Source organism: Hippocampus comes, unplaced genomic scaffold (assembly GCF_001891065.2).
Source record: "Hippocampus comes isolate QL1 unplaced genomic scaffold, H_comes_QL1_v1.1 scaffold54, whole genome shotgun sequence".
NCBI lineage: Eukaryota > Metazoa > Chordata > Actinopteri > Syngnathiformes > Syngnathidae > Hippocampus > Hippocampus comes.
In genome coordinates, this window is record NW_017805825.1 from 53,302 (window position 1) to 75,049 (window position 21,748).

General features: G+C 43.3%; 2 protein-coding genes across 7 annotated transcripts in view; both read right to left on the bottom strand.

Moving 5' to 3' along the window:
* pdlim5b (PDZ and LIM domain 5b) overlaps positions 1-13,043 on the bottom strand; it is a 30,468-nt gene extending 17,425 nt beyond the window's left edge. For both annotated transcript variants that reach the window (XM_019887083.1, XM_019887082.1), the window contains exons 1-2: positions 12,915-13,043; positions 8,577-8,682 (exon numbers count right to left, since the gene is read on the bottom strand). In XM_019887083.1, the coding sequence (XP_019742642.1) occupies positions 8,577-8,675 (99 nt within the window). In that variant the 5' untranslated portion in view covers positions 8,676-8,682; positions 12,915-13,043. The remainder of the gene's footprint in view (positions 1-8,576; positions 8,683-12,914) is intronic.
* A 3,202-nt stretch (positions 13,044-16,245) lies between these two features.
* The window catches only part of opn4xa (opsin 4xa), a 33,171-nt gene continuing 27,668 nt past the window's right edge, over positions 16,246-21,748 (bottom strand). For 3 of the 5 annotated variants that reach the window (XM_019887095.1, XM_019887096.1, XM_019887093.1), the window contains 8 exons: positions 19,836-19,969; positions 19,002-19,205; positions 18,752-18,923; positions 17,781-17,942; positions 17,589-17,696; positions 17,324-17,501; positions 17,087-17,211; positions 16,246-17,001 (listed from right to left, as the gene is read on the bottom strand). In XM_019887095.1, coding sequence (XP_019742654.1) covers positions 17,095-17,211; positions 17,324-17,501; positions 17,589-17,696; positions 17,781-17,942; positions 18,752-18,923; positions 19,002-19,205; positions 19,836-19,969 — 1,075 coding nt within the window. In that variant the 3' untranslated portion in view covers positions 16,246-17,001; positions 17,087-17,094. The remainder of the gene's footprint in view (positions 17,002-17,086; positions 17,212-17,323; positions 17,502-17,588; positions 17,697-17,780; positions 17,943-18,751; positions 18,924-19,001; positions 19,206-19,835; positions 19,970-21,748) is intronic. The other 2 variants (XM_019887098.1, XM_019887097.1) reach the window with 2 other exon arrangements.

Sequence of the window (21,748 nt, forward strand, 5' to 3'; positions counted from 1 at the left end):
TTCTTTTTCCAAGCTTAGCTTTGAATGTTTTTCCACCGATTAAGTCAATTGAGCCATTAGTTAGTTTTTTACCAAATTGACACCTTTTCTCTTGCCGCATTCAGCTTGGCTCATGTAATCGTTTCCATTGTTGTAGAAAAAAAAAAAAAGGACAATGGGGTGAAAACAACGTGCTATTGTGTTCTACTTCCCAAGACCCCCAAAAGAAAGGGAATTTGAGCTGGATGGAATGAGGAAGTGACAGAGGTGGAGGCCAAAACTTGCAGGGGCTGTGACTCATTTCTTTGGAGTCACCTCCAATGGGCGACGCCAAGTTATGTAAGAAACACAAAAGTGATGGAAACCTGCCCTAAGTGCTCACCGTGAAGTGTTAAGCGACCACCGCATCGGCGAGTACAATGCCTCAAGTGACTCAGTGTCCAGCCTCTCTTAACGGCTTCGATGCCCTGACTCACATCCTAGCGAGAAAACGGCTTTTTGCACCGTGGACAATCACCTCCCGGCATACCGGCAGCCGCTTACTGAAAACAGGAAACTTAACGGTAGAGGGGCAAAGAAAAGCCCCCGAAAGACTGGTGAGCGCGCAGACGTTTGGACGGACGAATTCTTTGTCTGAACTCTCAACATTAGCATGTTTGTGGGTTGTAAAGCTAATGGGGAGTGACAAAGAATTCTCCCCTTGGTGGGACAAAAAAAAAAAATATATGTATGTCGAGCCATATAAGGTAAATTTACAAGCAAACTATTTGCAGGGCACGAAGGAGAAAACATCTGTCAGGTTCTCAGAATGTGAAGTGTTTAATGGCCAGGCTGCGGTGAACTCGGTCTTGCAGGAATTTTTGGAGGCAGTCTTTCTCACAAAGATGTGAAGCAAATGCATGTGACCGGCTGGTGGAATCCCAAATGACATTTGAATGACAAAGAAACGAGAACTGGAATTTTGGCTGATATGTCCCGAAGCTGTCAAAGGGGAGGACGATGTTTTGTTTTGTTTTTTTTTTTCCCCCAATGTGGTTTTGATTAATCTCAATTGAGGCAAGCAATTTAAGTTCCAACAAGGACACGAGTCATGAAACGGAACTGACATTTCAAACGGCAAAAAAGGTCAAATTTGACTTTCAAGGGGCTTCAAAATCATTTTGATGACTTCGATTCCTACTTGAGTAGGAAGTCATACTGAAGAAAGTCGTATCGGACAATTTGGAATTTTCAGAAAAAAAAAATATATATCGTCTCAAAAGGTCGCACCGAACTTTTGAGGGGTTTTGAATCACAAGAGACCATTGCATGCCAGACCTAAGTTTGGAAAGCAAGTTTAACTCTGCATGGGTTTTATTTTTATTTTTTTCCTCGTTGGCTTTGGAAGAAAACGTGAAGCGATTGAAGATTTTTTTTGGGGGGCGGGGGCGGTATCAAGTCTCCCATGTTTTTCATGCAAATATTTATTGTCATGATGAGTGATGACATCGCCTCGTGATGGATTGTGTCGCATTACGGTGTGCGTCCAAATTGGGGTTTGCGCAACCACTGTAGAATCACAAACCAAGGACCCCCTGTCGTCTTGTCCGACGAGCCGATAGGCATGATATGTTATCAAAGTATTTTGTGTTTTTACTGCGTTTGACCTTTTTTTTTTTTTTTTTTAATTCTTATGCAACAAGAAAGAATGTTAAAAACAAAACCAAACAAATAATGGCCATTCATCATTACAGTTTATACTGCATGATTAATTAATCAAACATAGAACTAAAGAAGCTCTTTTTTTTTTTTGGAAGCCTGAGCAGGTACTCAAAACCCGCCCAAAAATCTGAGGTGAACCAGTTCCCCAGAACAGGCTCCTAAAGAGTTTTCCACTGTAACGTCTTAACAGCTACAGTACTTAAAGGTCTCACTGAGGGAGCACAAAGGCTGCTGAGAGACTTTGTGTTACGTTGGCCAAAGGTTTTCAGATCCCTGACGAGTCTCTCCAAGTGTGTGAAAGGGATTCAAGCCGCGTGAGAGTCGCTGCTGTGGTCCCTCTCTCTCCGCACCGGCTGACTGCATATTTGAATTGAAGAATACTGCCCCATACGTGATTTATCGACTTAAAATCCCGCGGCGAAGCGCCATAACGATGATTAAATCCGTAACCTACGGTGCACTTTGATGTATGCGGACTCTCCAACTTGTACAGATAACCGATGGTTGTTCCTGTACGAGATCTCACTAAAAACAGTTTAACGGGGCTCAAATAAACCCAGACAGATTAACAGCCTCCCAACATGTGTCTTCAATCCATCTTGAGCAAATACAGCTTTAAAAAGAAAAGTGGTTACTTAGATATACTAAAAAAAAAAAAAAAAAAAAAAAGGTGAAAACTCACACAATAAATGACAGTTTTTTTTGTTTTTGTTTTTGACAGCTCAGATCTACGACTCTCCAGAAAGTCTTTGTGGAGTACACTGCTGCTAAAATGGAATTCTTCACGATGCAGTTGAGCGCTGTATTTTTAAAAACCGGGGGACTCGCGGGGACTCTTTCACGCAATAGAAAAAGGAGAGCATTTTAAAAACGGATGAATGACAGCATTTCCTTCAAAGAGGACACGGGCAAACAGACGCGAGAGAGCACATCATCATTTGGAATGTGCCTAATCTTTCCCGCTGCGGCACTTCCTGCCTCCCGCCGGTGAAAGCGAGGCATGAGGAAGAGGGCCGCGGTCGTCTCGCAAAAAGGAGAAGTCGTGTAACGGGAAGTGCTTCGCGATACCACCCCAAGATGCGCGCGCCGTCAACGTCAACCAAGATGGATGGCCTTATATGGAAAAGGGCCCGCGTGCCTGGCGTGATGTCATCGCAACGGGAGTCAAAGCAGGTTGACTCGCGCTCGTGGCTGCTCATAAACATCCCGCGCGTCTCTAGATCTGTGCATTTTTCGACAGTGGATACTGTTGAGCATTTTTTTTAATCATCTTGTGATTGTTAAATTGCCTTCTTGCAACCAGCATTTCGTTTTTCTTTAATGGAGGCCGAAACCGTGGACGGCAAAAAATGTCCACATCAGTTTAGCAATTATAATCATATTATGCTATATGTACGATCGAGTCCACTAAATTATAGTGACATATATCATATATGTAATAAACCCCTTCCATCAATTGAAAATATATAATTATATGATTAAACAATACACTCAGTTTGGAAATTGATTCCATGTTGCTGAGTGAAAGTGCACCATGTGCTAATTAAAGGCTAACATTAGCCAAAAAAATGTCCACCCGGTTAGCAAGCTCACATATTTTGCTCACGTGATCTACTTGCAGTAAATTTTTTGATAAAGCGTGTGGCAGTAAATAGATACGAGTTTGTGAGCAATGGAAATTTTCCTCACGGTGATATTGACTCGACGTCACAAGCTACAAGTTTATGCTAACGTCTTGGAGGCAAGACGGCGAAGTTCAACCATAACCTGCAGTCTTTAAAATGTGACTTTGTACTGGACTGGTATTTTAGACCAATGAGATGGTTCAACTTGGATCAGATGGCCCGCGACACTGATGAGGACAAACGGCATAGAAAATAGATAGATTAGGTTATATTTTAAAAAGATGTCTTGTTTTTTTTTCGAATGTTCTTTGCTTCATTGGGCATCTAAGTGGGTAACTATAGGTCAATGTAGTAAAAAAATAAAATCATACTTTGCCAGAATTTGTTGGTTATCTTGAAGGGTTTCGGACGTTTCATTTCCATAGCGTTCAAACCAAAATGTGTGGCCTAAGCACGACTTTTCATTGGAAATTCAATTAAATTCCCACGGCAATAGGTCGATCATCTATGCTGCGTCATCTCAACCCACCGGGATAGAGACTGATATTTTAGACCAATGAGATGGTAAATTCATCTATGCTGCGTCATCTCAACCCACCGGGATAGTGCCCATTATTAAGCACTTCTAATATCGTTTTGTTTTTTTTTTTGTCTGCACCATTAATTACATAAATGAAGAGGCCGAATGCAACAATACAGGGGGCGCCAAACGCTTTTCAGCATTCAAACGTCCCAATTAAGAGCTCAAGAAGGGGACGTTCAACGCACGGTTGTCATGGTTTGACGACAGCCTCTTATTACTTCAATGAGGCCCTTGGAAAAGCCGCGGTGCCCAGTCGACCTTAAACAGGAGCGCTTTAGTCCAATTGCCATGACGACACAAACAAAACAACACAAAAGCAGCGCGACCCCGCGCTTGAACGCGCAACGCTCTGTAGTCCGGTCAGAAACATCCCAGACAATATGAAAGGACTGGAGGACTTGAGTGGGAGTTCCATTGCAAGATCCAATCTGGAATCTTTTTTTGTTCCCCCCTCCCCATGGCGCTCTTCATAACACGATGTGTATGAAGAGCTTGTGTGACAGGAAAACACTCGGGGGAGGCGAAGACAGAGCACAGGCTGCCTTAGCGGCAAAAACAGTCCATTTAATTGATCTCCTGGCAAGTGCGCCTGCTGTTGTTGGCTAGTTGAGCCGTAACGGTCAGCGGTGGCTCACTGCTCCCCATCCCCTGTGTTGACAGACGCACAATTGCGGTTAATGGGCCTGTAAAAAGTGGGAGCGCTATTTATAGACTGGGCAAAGTGGTTGTGTTGCGGAACTTGTTTGAGTGCGGGGGTGGGGGGTGGGGGGGAATTGGGCTTGCCTAACCCCTTGTAAATTACCCTACATTGCAGCTAGTGTGGCATTGAAAATTTGGCAAACGTCTACAGCTCCCGCTCGCATTTCAAGCGTCTCCAGCCTTGCTTCTGCCCACAAGTAACCACATCAAATAGCGGCAGCATGTCCCGAGCATGCAGGCCGAGTTCCAGTTCGTTTAGCTTTCCTTCGTTGGACACTCGTTAGAACTTAGCACGAAATGATTTTCTTCCGAAGCACGCAATCGCGACCAAAGGGCGTAGGAATCAACCGAGTTGCGTTTAATGAGTTCATGAGAAGCGCTGAAACTGGAAGCGCAGATATCCGAGTACGCATGCAGACTATTGCAGAGGCTTCAGTTGAGTAATAGCAACCACTCGGTGGCTATTTATTTTGGCTTTAGCCATGATTGAAAGCAGATGACTTCAACAAAACCTCGGACACTAGACAGATCAGACTGGGAGGCCACTAAAGACATAGCGGTAGAGATGACACATAGTAGGTAAGAGTAAGAGGCATGGTGACCAATCGCACAAAATGAAGAGATTCCAACAACATGGACAGAGAGGCAGACATTGTGTTGTTTGGCAACAACGCAAACATACAAGTTATTTATCCCAGTGCTCTATTGGGGATTTTTTTTGGCAGCTTGTTATTGTTTCTAGGTCCAACTTGAGCCACGGATTAGGCCTTGCCCTCATATGGTGATTTCTTTTGGTTTGGTGTAAAGATATTTACAAACTATAAATATCCATCATTCTTGCAGTGGGTGGAGTAAGTCTTGTTTTGTTAGCCTAAAGCTAACAAACAATGCTCAATGCCATAGACGGGCAAACAAACAGCGTCGGTGTTACCATTTAAGGAACAGGTACTTGAAGACAAACGGTAGAGCAACACATGTAGAGAGACAATAACACCACCCACGAGTATACATTATTTCTCCTCTGAGACAAATGTTGTTACATCGGATCACCTTCATCCATTTTCAAATTTGTGCATCATTACATCAGCACACGGAATCTCTCACTGCTCTGAATCTCTCACAGCGCAGTCAAAAACAGACTCACTGAGATTGTTATGATATCAAACCAATTACCCCATTGAAATGAATTGAAATGCAACTAATCCGGTCCATTTTTCTGTGCAGGGCAGAGCGTGAAATCCGCAAGTGTTGGAAATGCGGATTGTTATGATATCAAACCAATTACCCCCATTGAAATGAATTGAAATGCAACTAATCCGTTCCATTTTTCTGTGGAGGGCAGAGCGTGAAATCCGCAAGTGTTGGAAATGCAACCTCATATGATGGTCAAAGGATATTTTCAAATCCCAACAGCTAATGAATGTTGACTCTGCATATTTTCCCAGTGGAAACGTGTACAGAAATTTGAATAAGCGCAAACACGGGGGGGAAGTCGAAATATAACTGGAAGTAATTAGGTCTTTAAATCATCCATACAGTACTGTGGGTTCTCAGCATCCCATTCACAGAGCAACTCCACACATGCTTGTGATAAATATCGACAATTTTGAACAATGTCCTGTCATGTTGTGACGCCAAATTCAGGATCACATATGGAACACGCCACGTACTTCACCTCAAGGATACGTATATACATCGCGATACCCTTTCTGCGGTTTGCACTCTACACAATCAATCTGACATAATTCAGCGGACATAATCAAGTGCCCGCTGCCATGCGGTGAATGACATCACAATTCTTTGGGGGAACGCCAGAGACGACTCAACCCATTCCTCCTTCTTCATCCTGGAAGTGCGAGCGGATTCTATTTTGCGTCGCGGGTGACTGACGAACCGTGAAATAAGCTTGCGGTCCGGACAATTTTCTACTCACTCATCAAATGCAGGAAGTAAATGAATGTTCAAATCATTGGCAGATGTTTCCTTATGTCAATTATAAGCTTGCTTTCCGGATACACGGGGTCACCGTTGAGTAAACTGAACAATCACTTTGGATTGATCTCACGCAGAGGATCAACACGGATCCCGCCGACATCTTTAACGGTTCGGGTTGGTAGTCCGATGGATTTTAACTGATTTTTTCAACCGGTTCAGACCGGCAGTGCTCGCACTTCCCATTTGTTTTGTTTCCAAACACGATTTGACCTTAAGCTGCAGCCGACGCATGATTATTGACCCCGAACTACCTAGAGATGATCTCGGCCTTCACGTTAGGTATGACATATAACTCATCTTTGAGGGATTCTTCTCCCACGGAAGAACTTAAAATCTAATCGCCCATTGCGACAACCGACGTCAGGACCGATAAGCCTCCGTCATATTGAAGAAAAAAAAAATAAAAAAATGCAGCTCAAAATTGCCTTGCATTCTTGCCCTTACATCTGATGTGGCGGTTGTATTTCAGATAAGAAAAACAAACAAGAGGAAGGCTCTTTCCTGTCAAAAACGACAACAACCGGAAAGCTGAACCGTTCACAATCACTGGCGGGAAAATATGCAAGGGACTGAGCACACCAGTGAGGGGGTTTCACTACTTAATTATAAAAGAAAGTCAAATTTAAAGTTTCAAATGTTCAACTTAACAGACACCGGCTACACTCCCTTGCCAACTCAGCTGACTGGTATTATTTTTAACCCCCCCCCCCCCCCCCGTAAAACATGACAGTCAGTCACTATCACAGCTTGGAGTCAAGTTCCTGACAACTTGTCAAAAATTTACATTGTCAAACTAATATGGCGTCCATCGACACTTCCCGCACACGTTTCTTTACCAATGGCGTATCGACGACAAAGAATGCTGCTACTCAGATCGTCACGCCGGCGTGACAACATCATGCCACGCATTCCAAGTTTATCACGGTGGAAGCGGGGACATAAATAGACACAGCTCCGGGGGTGGGCGGCCTCGCTCCAATCACGTCGGCAACTTTTTGTATTCGAGCAGATGGGAAAGAGTTCCTCAAAAGAAGGGCCGCTCCGTCTTCAAGTTGTAAGCGATGCTGCCAGGGTCAAATCAACCGCTGGCGACCTCGGCTGTGACATTGAGCTTTCAACTTCATAACAGGAAACAGTCAACTAAATAACGGAGCTCATTTTGCACCGGCAAGCATCGGATCCTCCTTTCATTCTCGGAACAATCGAGCGTGTTGCACTTCTTGCCCTCACACCAGGAAGATAAACAGTTGAACTATGTATAGAATAGGCAGCCACCTCTCCCTTAATATTTCTCGAAAATTATCCGGCCCCTACGGTAGATATAGTTATTACCGAGACCACAGCAGCTTTCTGAAGTTTCCATCGTATGAGGAGAAATTTTAGATGCTAAAAGTGCAGACCCAGTACTTAAAAGTGTTTCGCTGCGGGCCAAGTTCCAAGCGTGATATCCCCCCCCGCATTTAAATGACCAAAATGACAGCAAACATTGGTTCCTGGGAGGAATCCATTATGGTTGGTAAATGCACGGGGGAACTTATAGCACGGTCAGACGATCCCGATGGAATTTCCAGACTGACTATTTAATTTGTCCGGTGACCCGGCGAGTAACTCAACCTACCGGTACTCGTATATTAAAATCAATTTTCCCCCCCATTCAAATGAATTCAAAAAAGCCATAAATCCACTCCAACCCCCACCCCAAAAAACACAATTTTTTTTTGTTACATATTTCTTATTAAAGAAAAATAGCACTATATACTAGTCGATTGTATATAATAATAATAATTTAAAAATAGAATGTAAAGAAATAAATGGTTTCATAAAAAGTGCCATAACTGTGCGTGGGCCCAACTTGGCCGTATAAATAATAAATAAAATCATCCAGGGACAGATCATAGTTGGGGCACTTAGAAGTCAAGGTACCGCCACACACGTGCAGCACGGTTGGGCCGCATGCCCCAGGAGGTTACCGAGGAGTCGTACGCGCCACTCACCCGTGAAATCGTGAGGGGAAGACCGAAGTCCTTCCCTCCTTGTAGCCTGAAGCCCCACGGAGCCGAACCAGCCAGAGTGACACTGTAGTTGCTGCTCATGATTCACCTGAGGGACAAACGAGAAGTTTGGATGAGGTATTACATACAGGGAGCCATTGATGGGCATCACCAGATTGTGGCACATTCTTTTCTTCTAACTTAAAGGGGACATCAACCCAAAATTTTCTGCCCCACTAGTCTAAACATGGCATTCTGATTAATATTGTGTACGCGGAATAAGACTCAAGCAGTAAAAGTAGGAGAGATTTGAATGCATCAATGTATACACACACACACACACACACACACACACACACACACACAAAAAAAGATTACACACCGGTTATGCACATGAATGAGACAGTGCCAAATGTGAGACACATGTGCACTACTCAGATATTTCATGCACGATTAAATTTTACCCGTTTAAGGCCCTCTTTTTTGCCATACAGCCCCCCCCCCATGAAAATTGCAAGCAGTGAGACAAGGTTAAGTGCTGTCACATGTTTATGCGTTTCTTGTTGAAGGCTTCAAAAAAAGCCTTGTCATATTTACACAACACCGCTTGATTTTTAATACGTCGGCGTGTGACTTTTATGACAGCGTCCAACTGAGGGACTGCGTGAAATTTGCCAGAGCGCGCAATTTAATGCAAACAACAGCGCTTGTGGAATGAGACGACCTGTGACCTGCGCCGACAGGAAGGGTGGAAGCTGACATGAAAACATGACATCAAAGGCCAAGTCATTAGCGTTATACGTCGCGCACGGCTCGGCGTAATTACACGGAAAAAGGGCAACGCCGGGGTCGACAAGCACGGAAAACCAGTGGGAAGCAGAATCCTCTGATCATGCCAAACTGTCACAGGTTTGGAACCTGCCCACGGCTTTTACACGGAACCTCAGAACGGCAAAAATTGCTTGGTTTTTTTTGTTGTTTTTTTTTTTTGCGTGAAGTGGATTATAAACGGAGCGAAGAGACGTAACATACTTTGGTAAGGACTCGGTCATGAATAATAATGCCTTGTCATCTCCGCAGAATGTCACGTAGCGGTTTTAAGTGCCTCCCTCGGTGAACGTTCACCGAACCACCTGTTGTGGCCCGTCACCTGGTCAGCCTCAACATGGTGGCCCGGAGGTACTTTTAAGTCACCAATGGGAGGGGAGGCTCCGAGAAATTATATCATGTGTGAATTATAGTGAGAACGTGAACACCTGGGAAGCACAGAGATGAACTATTCTATTTATATCGCTTACTTTTACAATCGAGATATCCAAACACAAATCCACTTTCACACACATACACACACACACACAGACACATACGCTCAATGTGCATGTCGAGAACGAAATGTCGTGTGACCTTCAGATGAGGCAGGACAAAGAGTATATTTCGAGTGGATTGTATTTTCCAGTAGTTGTTGACACGGCTGACCTCGACACGAGTTTCACTGAGCTTCAAGGGCCCAACTATTTTGTTTGTCAGCGTCATTTTGTGCTAAGTATGTTGACTCACTGCAAAACAGGAAACGCGACTAACGCAACTCCGCAGGGTCTCCCACTCGGCACTCAATACGTGGCCACGCTTACCCTTGGTTGTCATGGTAACAAAAGCCTGACTTGACCTTTCATGTCATCAATTCATGGTTCAATTGCATTTGTTTTAGCATTTGGCTAACCTCAAAGATGAAAATATTTATGTAAAATAAATATGATACTGTTTATTGAAAAACAGATTCATTTACTGCTGCTGGCGTAAAAAAAATACACGAGGACGGAGCACACACACTCACACCAAAATACGGCAATGAAATTATTTTTCATAATCTGTCCGCCCTACATATGACAGATGACTATTTATGGATACAATACAACAATGTGAGTTATTCGCATTAGAGTCCCGCAGTATTGCATTTCGTAGCCCATTGGGACATGAGGCACTTTAGAAAATCTTGATAAGAAGAAAATTGCATAACAACAGATCACGTCGAACCCACATATCATTTCACATACTCCCTAATATGGAGAAGACAAACTCTACGCTCATGTCGCGACTTGCTTTGCGACCATCGACGGTATCATGCGTCGACATGAGCGGCCACGCCTACGAAATGTTGATGAAAGAGTGGAAGGGAGCGAAGTGCGGCGGTTATATTCAACAAGCGTCAAAAGGCGAGCACAGCGAGTCCCAGCTCACTTTTCCTGGCTCGGCTCCACTTCAGCCTTATCTTGTGGAATGGCAGATTACTGCACTTTATATTTCAGCACTTTCACACCCAAATACAACAGAGATTTAAAAAATTCCGTATGCACGGTGCTAAAAAAATAAAAAGGCCTCTACTACTACAGCACAATTCATTTGCTTTGCTACACAATTGCAGACACAAAACTAAGGATCAATTCTCTCGCCCAGATCCACAGCTAACATAGAGACAAGTTTAACGTGTTTCTTTGCGGAGGATAAAGAATATATGACTGAATATTCTCCTATGCCGTTTTGTGTTAAAATTTTACAACACCGCCGCATTGAAGCTAATAGTTGCCTATGACATTTCCCCATTTAAAAATGACGAGGGAAGGGCAGGTTTTGCAATAATGGATTGTCCCAAGGGTTACAACACCGCCGCATTGAGGCTAATAGTTGCCTATGACATTTCCCCATTTTAAAATGATGAGGGAAGGGCAGGTTTTGCAATAATGGATTGTCCCGATCCTGCTACTGACTGTGTTAGGTGGATTCCTGAGTTCCACAAGCAATTCTGAATTCACCGACATCCAGGAATGGCTGTTTTCTGAGCCTTAGAAGTTACACCGTGTATACTTTGCAACTTTAAATACCCATGGAAATCTGTACCCAATCAAAGTTCCACACATATCTGAGGAGTTTAATAAAGCTATAAAAATCTGCCGGGCCATTCAAACAAAATCATTCCAAGTGCTGTTCGCATTAAAAGCTTGTGAAAAACTGAACGTAGTCTATCAAGTCCAACTGAGCACAACAGTGTTGACTGTATACATCAGTCAAAGCTTTGACGTTAATGCCCCATTCTATTGCGTGCGCCAGATTGCCTTCGGGAAGTATTGATTAAAAAGAAAACATCTGAGCGAGTTTCGGTGGCTGATCTCATACATGGTGCACATTCCACAACGTGTCAGGTGGCTATGCGGCCCACTTACATCATTTTACGTCCTCACAGAGTTCATTTCACATTCCATTTACGACTGTTACACGCTGCGGGTTAAAACAGAATGAGCATTACGTTTCTCTTTCATTAATCAATGCCTCAGCACAACTGACCATTTTTGGCAGAAGTACCTGTTGTTACCTCCAGCTCTCCCGGTGCGGGTATGACAGCGTGCGCAAACCTGAATTCGTGAGCCACCGTTTGTATACAAACTGATAACAAGTGATGTATTGAAGCCAGATTCTCAAATTCAACATACTTGTGCCAAAATTCCATTGAGTCAAATCTGACCTCCATCACTGTGTAAGACAGCAGAGGCACCCTTGACTGTGAGGCTGGATTTACGCTGCATTGTTCAAGTGACACAATTATGAGATTTTGAAACATTTTTTACTATTATTAAAAAAAATGATTATCCATCCTTATAATAAAAATTTCCAACAGTGGGTGGTGGACTAATATGGAGGTTGGAGCTCAGCAATGCAAATTAAATGCTGATGTAAAATTAATAATTGCGTTGTATTATTGTTTTGCTCTATGTTGTTGAGTTATTTACTTGCAATTTGGGTCTTTGTGCATGTGGGATTGTTTCATGTGTTCAGTCAGTTTAAACAAAGACATATTAGACGTACTGAGGAACAGACAGGCAAAAAAATGGATATAGGTAAGACAAGACAATTGGGCACTTGGACCTGCGATATTTGTAAAAAACCGGAACAAAAAAAAACCCGATGTCTTAAAAACTTAATAAAATGTTCAATATGTACTTCACTTCAGTGGACCAGAAGCGTGTAGCCACACCCCACTTAGAAGAGTCATGAGACAAAGTCATAATTGGATTTCTGTTTACTTGTTTACACTAAAATTAAGTTAATACAACTTAGCTAGCCTGTTAAATTACCCACCAAACCAAACAAAATACTTCACTTCCCATTGGCTTCCCTCGTGAGACTTTACATAAAACTCCACGAATGACATTTAACATTGCTCATGCTTGTCAATACAACTCATTCAAAGTCGTTCGTGTGAAACTTGAAGCGTCCAAAATGAAGCACCACCGAGGCAAAACGAGCGTAGGCTTCTCACCGAGAATGATGCGTCGTGCCGGTGCTTACCTTGCTTTGCGAAGCCGCTCTCTGCCGGTGCTGGAGGGGGGAAGAGAGACGCGTCGTTTCGATCCGTTCTCAGTTTGGAGGGCACTGACTGCACTGAGCGGAATCGGGACTTCCGCGTGGACGCCTGCCGGTAAGAGGGCGTACAGCAACTAGTGTGGGGGTGGGGGGGGGGGTTGCCCTCGGGCGACACACGGGGGCAGGCTGGGGCATGGTTGACGACGTCAATTGAGCAAAGTGAGTCCCCCGCTCGGAACGTGTGAGGACGGCTCGACTCCAGCTGTTGTTTGGGGAATTTAAAGATCATGTTAATCCCGGGGAGCAGCTACGAAAACCTCGCAATGTCGCCAACAAACTGTCACACAGCCGAAGCAATATTTTAGGGGAAGTTATTTCAGTCACGTTTAATTTTAACACTTTATCGTGTTTTAACACCCCCACTTAGTTTAAATATAATATGTCAAATTTACGCGGCATACAGTATTTTCACTTTACAGAACACACACACACACACACACACACACACACGCAATGGTGTGAACTATGTATTCTCTTTAAAATATATTTAATTTTAAACAACGTAGACTACACCCAGAATAATTATAACCCAGTCTGGTCATTAAGAATACTGTAAAGCTGTCGTCATGTATGTATCCATCGCCTGTTGCTTTCCCATTGTTTTCTTGTCTTTTAAAATTGAGAACCTGATGGCTTTGAGATTTTACACTCAAGTGTAACTTACATTTTCGATCATTCCCAAATACCTTGACCTCACCCCAACCTTGCACAAATTCAGGGGGGCGCTGCACAGTTTCTCCACAAGAGGGCAGAATTTCCCCATGCAAACTGCAGCGTTTGATGTGTCATGCCAGCAAACAACAGAAAACCATGCATGATGAACTGTATAATAACTAACTACACAGTAGCAACTTACAAAAGTACTCACAAAAAGTCGCGGGAAGGCATCGAAGTGGACTTTTTTGGACATTTACATGGATCAAACACCAATTGTAAACGTTGCTATCGGCTCCTCTTTGTATTAAATTGTTTTCACTGTTGAAACCAGGATTCACAAAATATGACGATGACTGCATGGACAGAATGTTTCTCTGTTTACACAGATAAAATATGAACGAAGGTCCTCTCGCGGTCACTCAAAAAATGGGCATGCACTCTGTAATAGTGTTGAGCGATTTAATAGAGAGATCTAATCTCAAGTGTTTTGTCTGTACTAAACATTTAGTAAAGATGACACAGCCAATACAGTCACTGGAGAGGGCGCGTTTGCCTTTGGCTGCTGCAGGGTCATCTGATTTCAGCTGCATGTGAGCCATGTCAATATATGGCAACAAAGTGATGGGAAGCTCAGCCCCCCTGCAAATTCCCCCAGTGCAAAGCTACCGGACCGCTGAAGTGTACCAGGTCTTTTTACGTCAGGCCGTGGTGTGGAAAGTGCTCGACATAAATGACTACAGGCCCCGCTTAAAAGGTTTTGCTCAATGTCTTCATGAACGCCATTAAAACGGTCAGAAATGTGATGATGATGAGACTCGAACAGATTGTAGGAAGTGTCAATGGTGCTCATGGAGTCCTTTGTTGAACAAATCCACATGATCCTCCCAATTTGCTTCTCACGAGTCTTCATTCTCGCTGTAACAGTTCACACAAAACACACTGCCGTAAACACGAGATCATACATGGCAATGGCGAGTGATGAAAAAAGCGGAAGGGGCGTGGCCTGGACGGGGCGTGGCCTGGACGGGGGCGTGGTTACTTACAAAAGTGGCACTAAACATGCTGAAGATGAAGTGTATTAAATTTACACAGTTTGAAAATTGAACAGAAAAAAATCCCAAGATCGCCACTATTCTTTCAAGTGAAAATTTGTGCAATTTTGCCTATGCATTCCTGGTGAGCACCAATATGTAACTCCAAATTTGCTGCTCAAAATCAAAACTAAAAAAGTAAACACATCCCCTGCCATATTTAAGATTTGTTCATGACTTGTATTCATAAAGTGTTGTGTAAATGTGATAAAAAGCTGTTGATTCTTACCTCATACAGTGATAGTGAATATTTATTATGCATACAATTATGCATAACCGTGCTTTATTATCCAAGACAAAACGTGAATTATCAATATGAATATAAAACGCAAATAAAAACAAATAAATGTTATCATGCTGTTGCTACAAATGCATACCAAATAAAATTGAAAATATCATCCTCGTATATTTGAATAAAAAAGTATATACCTCGGAGTGTACCTGTCTATCGGCGAGGGGCGTCAGTGGAGCAGATTTCGTTGCTTGGTTCAGCCAAAGTAAGTACCCCAGCGCGTAACGTCTTTAGTTGTATCCGCTGACGAAGTTTGTTTGAAAAATGCCGATCCCAAAGAATAATTGCTCCGGCGAATGGCGATTTTGTCGGCATGTTTTTTCACTTTTGTTGCATGATCTGTCAGTGCCACGCATCCACGGGAGCCATAGTTAATTAAGTCACTACAATACACACAATAAGCTTTGCCTGCTACGTCAAAGCTTATTGTCCAAGAGCTTCTGTAACTTCGTCGAACTTGGAACCAATTTTAACCTTTACAGTGACTTTTCTGTCAAGCCAGTCCAATCGGAATTTATTCTTGACATTTGAGTCAATTTCTAGGATTAAAGACTCCTGATCTTTCGTCAAAAATTTCATAATTCCGCTCAAAACGATCCCAGAACAATGAATTTGCGAGACGAACAGGCCGCCATGAATCAGGTAAAACAATATGTTACATGCAATTTGATTGGTCCAATCGCTTGTAGTTAACCAATCGCTGGGCCGTTTATAATCGAGCTAAGACTTCCGCAACAAATAATGCCTTCAGTGATCTGATTAGTTGAAGCTTTCATACACGTCCAATCGCAGGGCTGTTTACAAACGGAAAACGGAGAGACTGTTCGGGAGAGCTCGTGAAAACTCGACGATAAGGTACCTGACCGCCCCTAAAATTTTCTCAACGGATTTAGACGATTCACAAAAATGATCAATTTAAGAAATAAAACGGCGGATTTCCGCGGATCCGCGGAAAATTGCCATGTATGCGAGATTGATTGGTGCAAATGATTGTACAGTCGGGAGTGTAAAGCGGGGGACTTGACACCCATCGCAGGTTTTAACACCTAACCATGTTTGTTTAGACCGAGTAGGAGTACAATTACATACATTTAAGTACTCACCAATACCAAGTGGATATAACTCCACGAGTGATTATTTTGCTTATTTAATGGCGCGTGTCTATATCTACAGGTATTTGATTGTCTATGCTTTCACTGTCGTTTAGCTTAGCAGCTGTTTTTGGATGTGTTTATTGGAAGCGTTTGAGCAAACGCGCACGTATGCGGTAGGGTCATCAGTTTTGATGACGTGTAACTGGCATTTACGGGGTATATCTGATCCAACTGACGTTGGCGGGAATCCGATACATATCGGAATTGGATCTTTTGGAAGAGGCCTGATTCCACTCTGAAGATATCCAATTCCATGCCTTTTTTTTTTTTTCTTTTCAGCTGCCATGATGCATTGTCCTAATTCTGTCAATTGATAGCAAACAAAATCCGCATTGTGTCTTTTGGACCATGCTGTGTCAATCAATTAAGTTAGGCTTCGAGATGACTGTGGCGCTCACGATTTGAGGAAATCTAGTACAGTATTCGAAGTTTAACTTGGGGGGTGCTGGCGAGGGGGGAAAAAAAATGTTCCCCGGACTCCAAGACTTGGCTTTAACAATCCAGACTGGACAGTAATAAATCAAGTCAAGATCGCATCTTTGTTTTTCCACAGAGTCCGGCAGCTGTGTCTTTGATGGTGTGGGAATGGACACACACAGTGTTTTCCAAAGAGTCTGGCTGGACGGGAGCCGGCGTGACTTTCGCTTCTCCTTCCCTCTGGGCTTGCTGTGGCCCTCCTTGGTTCACGTATGTCCCTTGAAGAAGACCAAGTACTTGTCATCAGGCTCCGCCTCCTCCCTTTTCCCCTCCACCGAGCCTGGAGTGGAACAGTGACTCAGGCCACGTGTTTGGAGTGCGCTTGGCTCTACGATAGGGGTCTAGATTTTCAATGGAGATCTTCATTTACAATTTTGTGCTTGACATGACAATAAGTTTCAATCGACAGTTGAAGATGTGCTTCACCTGCGCGATCATTGCGGTCTTTTGTCTTGACGTTGATCCTTTTTCTTCAGCGCCCCGAGGGAATAGCTGGACCTCAGACAAGGGTTCTGGTCCATTGGATCCAGCTCCACATCACTGCAAACCTGCTGCATGGGGGGATGGGATGGGCACATTCACAAGCAGTTTGGGTATGCGGGTAAGGGTTTACAAGACATGAATGTCGGGGGGCTACTGTACTTGTGACAGAGCCTAACTCACAGTGTCCATTGTGGATAAAGACGAGGAAACCTGTAGAAACGTATTTTTGGAGGCAGACGATTGTCTGCTTAACACCGAGTCCCTGAAGGAGGATTGGCTCTGTGACATTGACATGGCGTCCCTCCGGGGGGCCTGGCCGAGGAAGTGTAGACAGGGGACTTTTTCGGCGAGAGTGTCCCTGTTGAAGCGCAGTGATTGTTCAGACAAAGGCCTTGTATCGGTTTCAAGCTCACGTTACTTGACTCGCTGAGCGGGGCGCTCTCACCTGTATTTCGAGTGAATGATGGCATAGATGAAAGGGTTGTAGATGGCTGAGGCCTTGGCAATAACCGCCGGGACGGCTTTGGAGTAGGGGTTCAGGACGCTTGCATATCTGAAATGTGTTTTCTGCACGTCAGAACCTGTGCATCACCGGTTATTATGGTTTTGTTTTGTTGTTTTTTTTTCTCATATTTACCCCGCCCACGCAATGAGTGTGACACACGCGTAGGGTGACCAGGAGAGCACAAACACGATGATCACAACAAAGGCAATCTTGGCCAACTTCCACTCGGTCTTGATGGTCTGCTGCTGGATCAGCGTTGACTTCCTCACCTGAGAGCCCAACTTCTCCACTTCCCTGACAGGACAGAAGAGCCTGATTAAGTGCGGCGAACTCAACTCACAGTTCCAGAGTGCTGTCAAACTAAACATCAAACAAAGACAATTTCACATTCTGTATTTAAAACAACCACACAACTATGCCTTAAAATCTGGTCGCTTCATGCTATAATATAATGGGAAAAGACAGAGACAGGCAAACAAAGAACATCCGGACAGTCCTATAATCCAAGGTAAGCGACAGATACTTAAACACAAAGGGCGGAGCAACACACACAGACAGATAATATAACAATAAATCACAAGCATGGATTCTTTATCCTCTGTAATGACCAATATTACTGATGTACTCCCACTCGGTATGTGTATATTCTATTGCCCCCTGGTGGCAAACAGAAGGAGGAGCTGTACAATGTCCGCTGAATTGAAGCAAACAGTGTGGCGAAAACAGTTACATTCTTTACCTTCTTTTTAATTATGTCAATACTCCATTTTAATTTTTAAAAATGAACAGATTAATTGCATTTTCATTCATTTCAATGGAAAACAATTTGAGTTGCTCTATATGTAGGACTCCAGTACGGGAATGATACATTCTTATTTAAATTATATGCAACTTCCCCTTCACGTTTTGCACAAACTTGGAATTTAATTGGAAAAAAATTAAGCATTTAACTGACATATGCAGAAGATCCCGTCAGCTACAACAACATCCTGCGCATGTCTTTTACATCACCATTTTTTGTAGCGGTGTTGTGTGACTGAACTAACAACGCAGTTCACACTTGAAAAATAGAACAACAATGGCATGAAACAACACTTATTTACCTGCTGGCGCGGCGAGTCGCCAGGAACATGCACAGATAGCAGTAGGAGATGATGCCCAGTGGGATGAAGAAGACAAAGCAGCACAGCATTAAAGTGTAGCTTTTATTGGCGGGAGTCGACGTGACGTAGTCCCACGTGCACGAGGTCATCAGGCCTTCTGGTATGTAAGAACCTTCAAGACAAACGTGTCGGACAACAATGCATCGTCAAGAATATAATAGAAGAAAATGTGAGTGAATAAGTGACGTACTCCACCCCAGAAGTGGTGCCAGGCTCCAGGCCAGCGAGTACAGCCACACCAAACAAATGATGAAGCAAGTGCGTCGCTTTGAGGTCCAGTGTAAGGCCCGCAGAGGCTTGGTGATGACGATGTAGCGATCCACAGAGATGGCCAGAAGGTTGATCATGGACGTGATTCCGAATAAGGCTCCGCAGAAGGCGTACATTTTACAACCTGGGAAGACAGCACCGTAATTTGTAAATGCAATAATGCAGATTGGTGGTGCAAACTTTTTTTTGTTTCTCCATGCGTCATCATCATGACCAACATTAAAAACATGGAACTGTGGATGGATGGATGCACTGATCGATGGACAGAGAGACAGACAGACAGAATTTCCTCTGGAATAGTGCTGACATGAAAGTCTTGCGAGAAGGAACAAGTAATGAATCAATGAAGAGATGAAGATACCGTATTTTCCGCACTATAAGGCGCACCTACAATGAATGGCCTATTTTAAAACTGTCTTCATAAATAGGGCGCACCGCATTATAAGGCGTATAGAATTGAAGCTACAATAGTGGCTGAGGTTGCATTATGCACCCACTAGATGGAGCTAAGCTCAACGGAACACAATACAATACACATTTATTTATCTTGCACTTTCACAAACGCTGCAGCTATAACAAAATGCCGACAGAACATTTAAAATACTACATCCAAGAAATCAGAATATGGATCCATATATAAGGCGCATCGGATTATAAGGCGCACTGTCGGCTTTTGAGGAAATGGAATGCTTTTTAGCAGCGCCTTATAGTACGGAAAATACGTTAATTGTACACATGATCAACGGATAAATACCCGTTTCCCCAAAAATCCAGCCCTTGTAGAGGGAGTTGACAAAGAAGATGGGCGACTGAGTGATGGCCATGAGGAAGTCGCTGACGGCCAGGTTCATGATGAAAAAATTGGGAGGAGTGCGTAGCTTCTTGTTACTGAAACACAAATCATCCCTTTGTAAATGGGACATTGTATGGGAATTCCTTCGCTATTTGTGCCTGCCCACCCATCATGTGTGAAATGACACAACCAAGTCAATCTTTTTTGTGAGCCGCCTAATCGTGAGACTGGGTGAGCAAATCATGCTGGAATTTTGCCAAACTATGACATAAATATGTTGCGAATTTTAAAAATACCGGCATCACACCGAGTCTCCCCGACAAAGTCTTGGCCATTAGGCATTGAATCCATGACTCTAAAAATAAGGCCTTGATTGGGATTAAAATGTCATAAAATGGGGTTGTTTTAAGTTCAGTCGGTAGCGCACCCGCCCCTTGTCACGAGGCAGCGGCTTTTTCCTGCATGTCATTCCCTTCCTATCCCTTCTTCAGCTGACCTATCCACAAAAGCCCCAAAGTCTCAAGTCAATCTTTCAAAAGTCCGAAGAAATGGTAACATACGATAAATCGGATTTTTCTGATTATAAATAGGATATCATAAAAAAAAAAGAACATTCTTAAAAAAAGAATAATAATTTACCGAATTGGCTCTCGTGTTAACATCAACAAAACAGTGGTTGTAGTCTCCTGACTAAAACCACATCTCGCTCTCAAATGAGCGAGACGTCATTGACGGACTTTGGACATTGGGTACATTGTGAACATGGTCTTAAATATCATTTCAAATGGAATTCTTCAATCCAAATGAACTGCGGTGAGAAATCGGCTTTAGCTAACTGCTTCTGACAAACAGCACATACGACATTTGGTGACATTTTCGACGTCAAGATGTGGGGACCGAGCTGACATGTCGGCTGATTTCAAAGAGACCCAGTATTGACTGTTGTGTTCGTCTTGCGCTAGTGGCTTTTCCATCCGCCTGAATAAGTGTCTGTCGTATGTACAGCGTTTTGGTTTTCACATCTCACCAGTTAGTAAAGACAGAGAACAGCATTTATGATGTTACTAGGATCAAAGATTCAATTATAAATGGTCGTCGACTTAAAATGGATTAATGGGGGTACACCACGGTCCAGAACCCTCAAGGATTTCCAAATCAAAGCAGTATTGTTACAGTGTTACTGTACCGACATATAGTGACCCACTTTGGTATCCATTCCACATTTACTCTCATACCACTCTCATGTATCGGCATGTCGACCTATCAGGCAAGTGCGAGAGATTCCCCACTGGAGTACGCAACTTAATGCAATCTCAGTGTTGTGCCTGACACTTGGTTTGCGCTCGCCCCGCTCATCGATGGCCATCGACCGCTCGAGGTTTCAAGTGGCTCTCTTGACATCAGAAGTGCATTAGGCCAAACCGTTAACTGATTTCCCTTTGCCGTCGGGCGTTTGCGTTTGTACACATCGATGAATGGGATCAGCGAGAACTGTATATGGGTTTGATTAGTAAGGTCATATAGTATCTTTTTGATTCTGGTCCAGTAGGCCAGGACATCATCAATAACACTACCTCACACTTCAGAAATTCATTCTGATAGTCCAGCCTTTTAATATGTGTCCCTAGAAACAACCACAAAGGATTTAAAATAAGATAAGAAAACCTTTATTTGTCTCACAATGGATAAATTGCCAGTTTACAATTTGATGCGTTCTGTGACTCACCGTCCCTTAAGAAAACAATTAGAATTGTTTAGAGCACAACACCTGTACAAGGTCTCCCGACATGTTTTCTCCCACAGACAAAAGACGTGTTACAATGTGGGATGTACACAGTATGTGCATAAACAACAATATATATATATATATATAT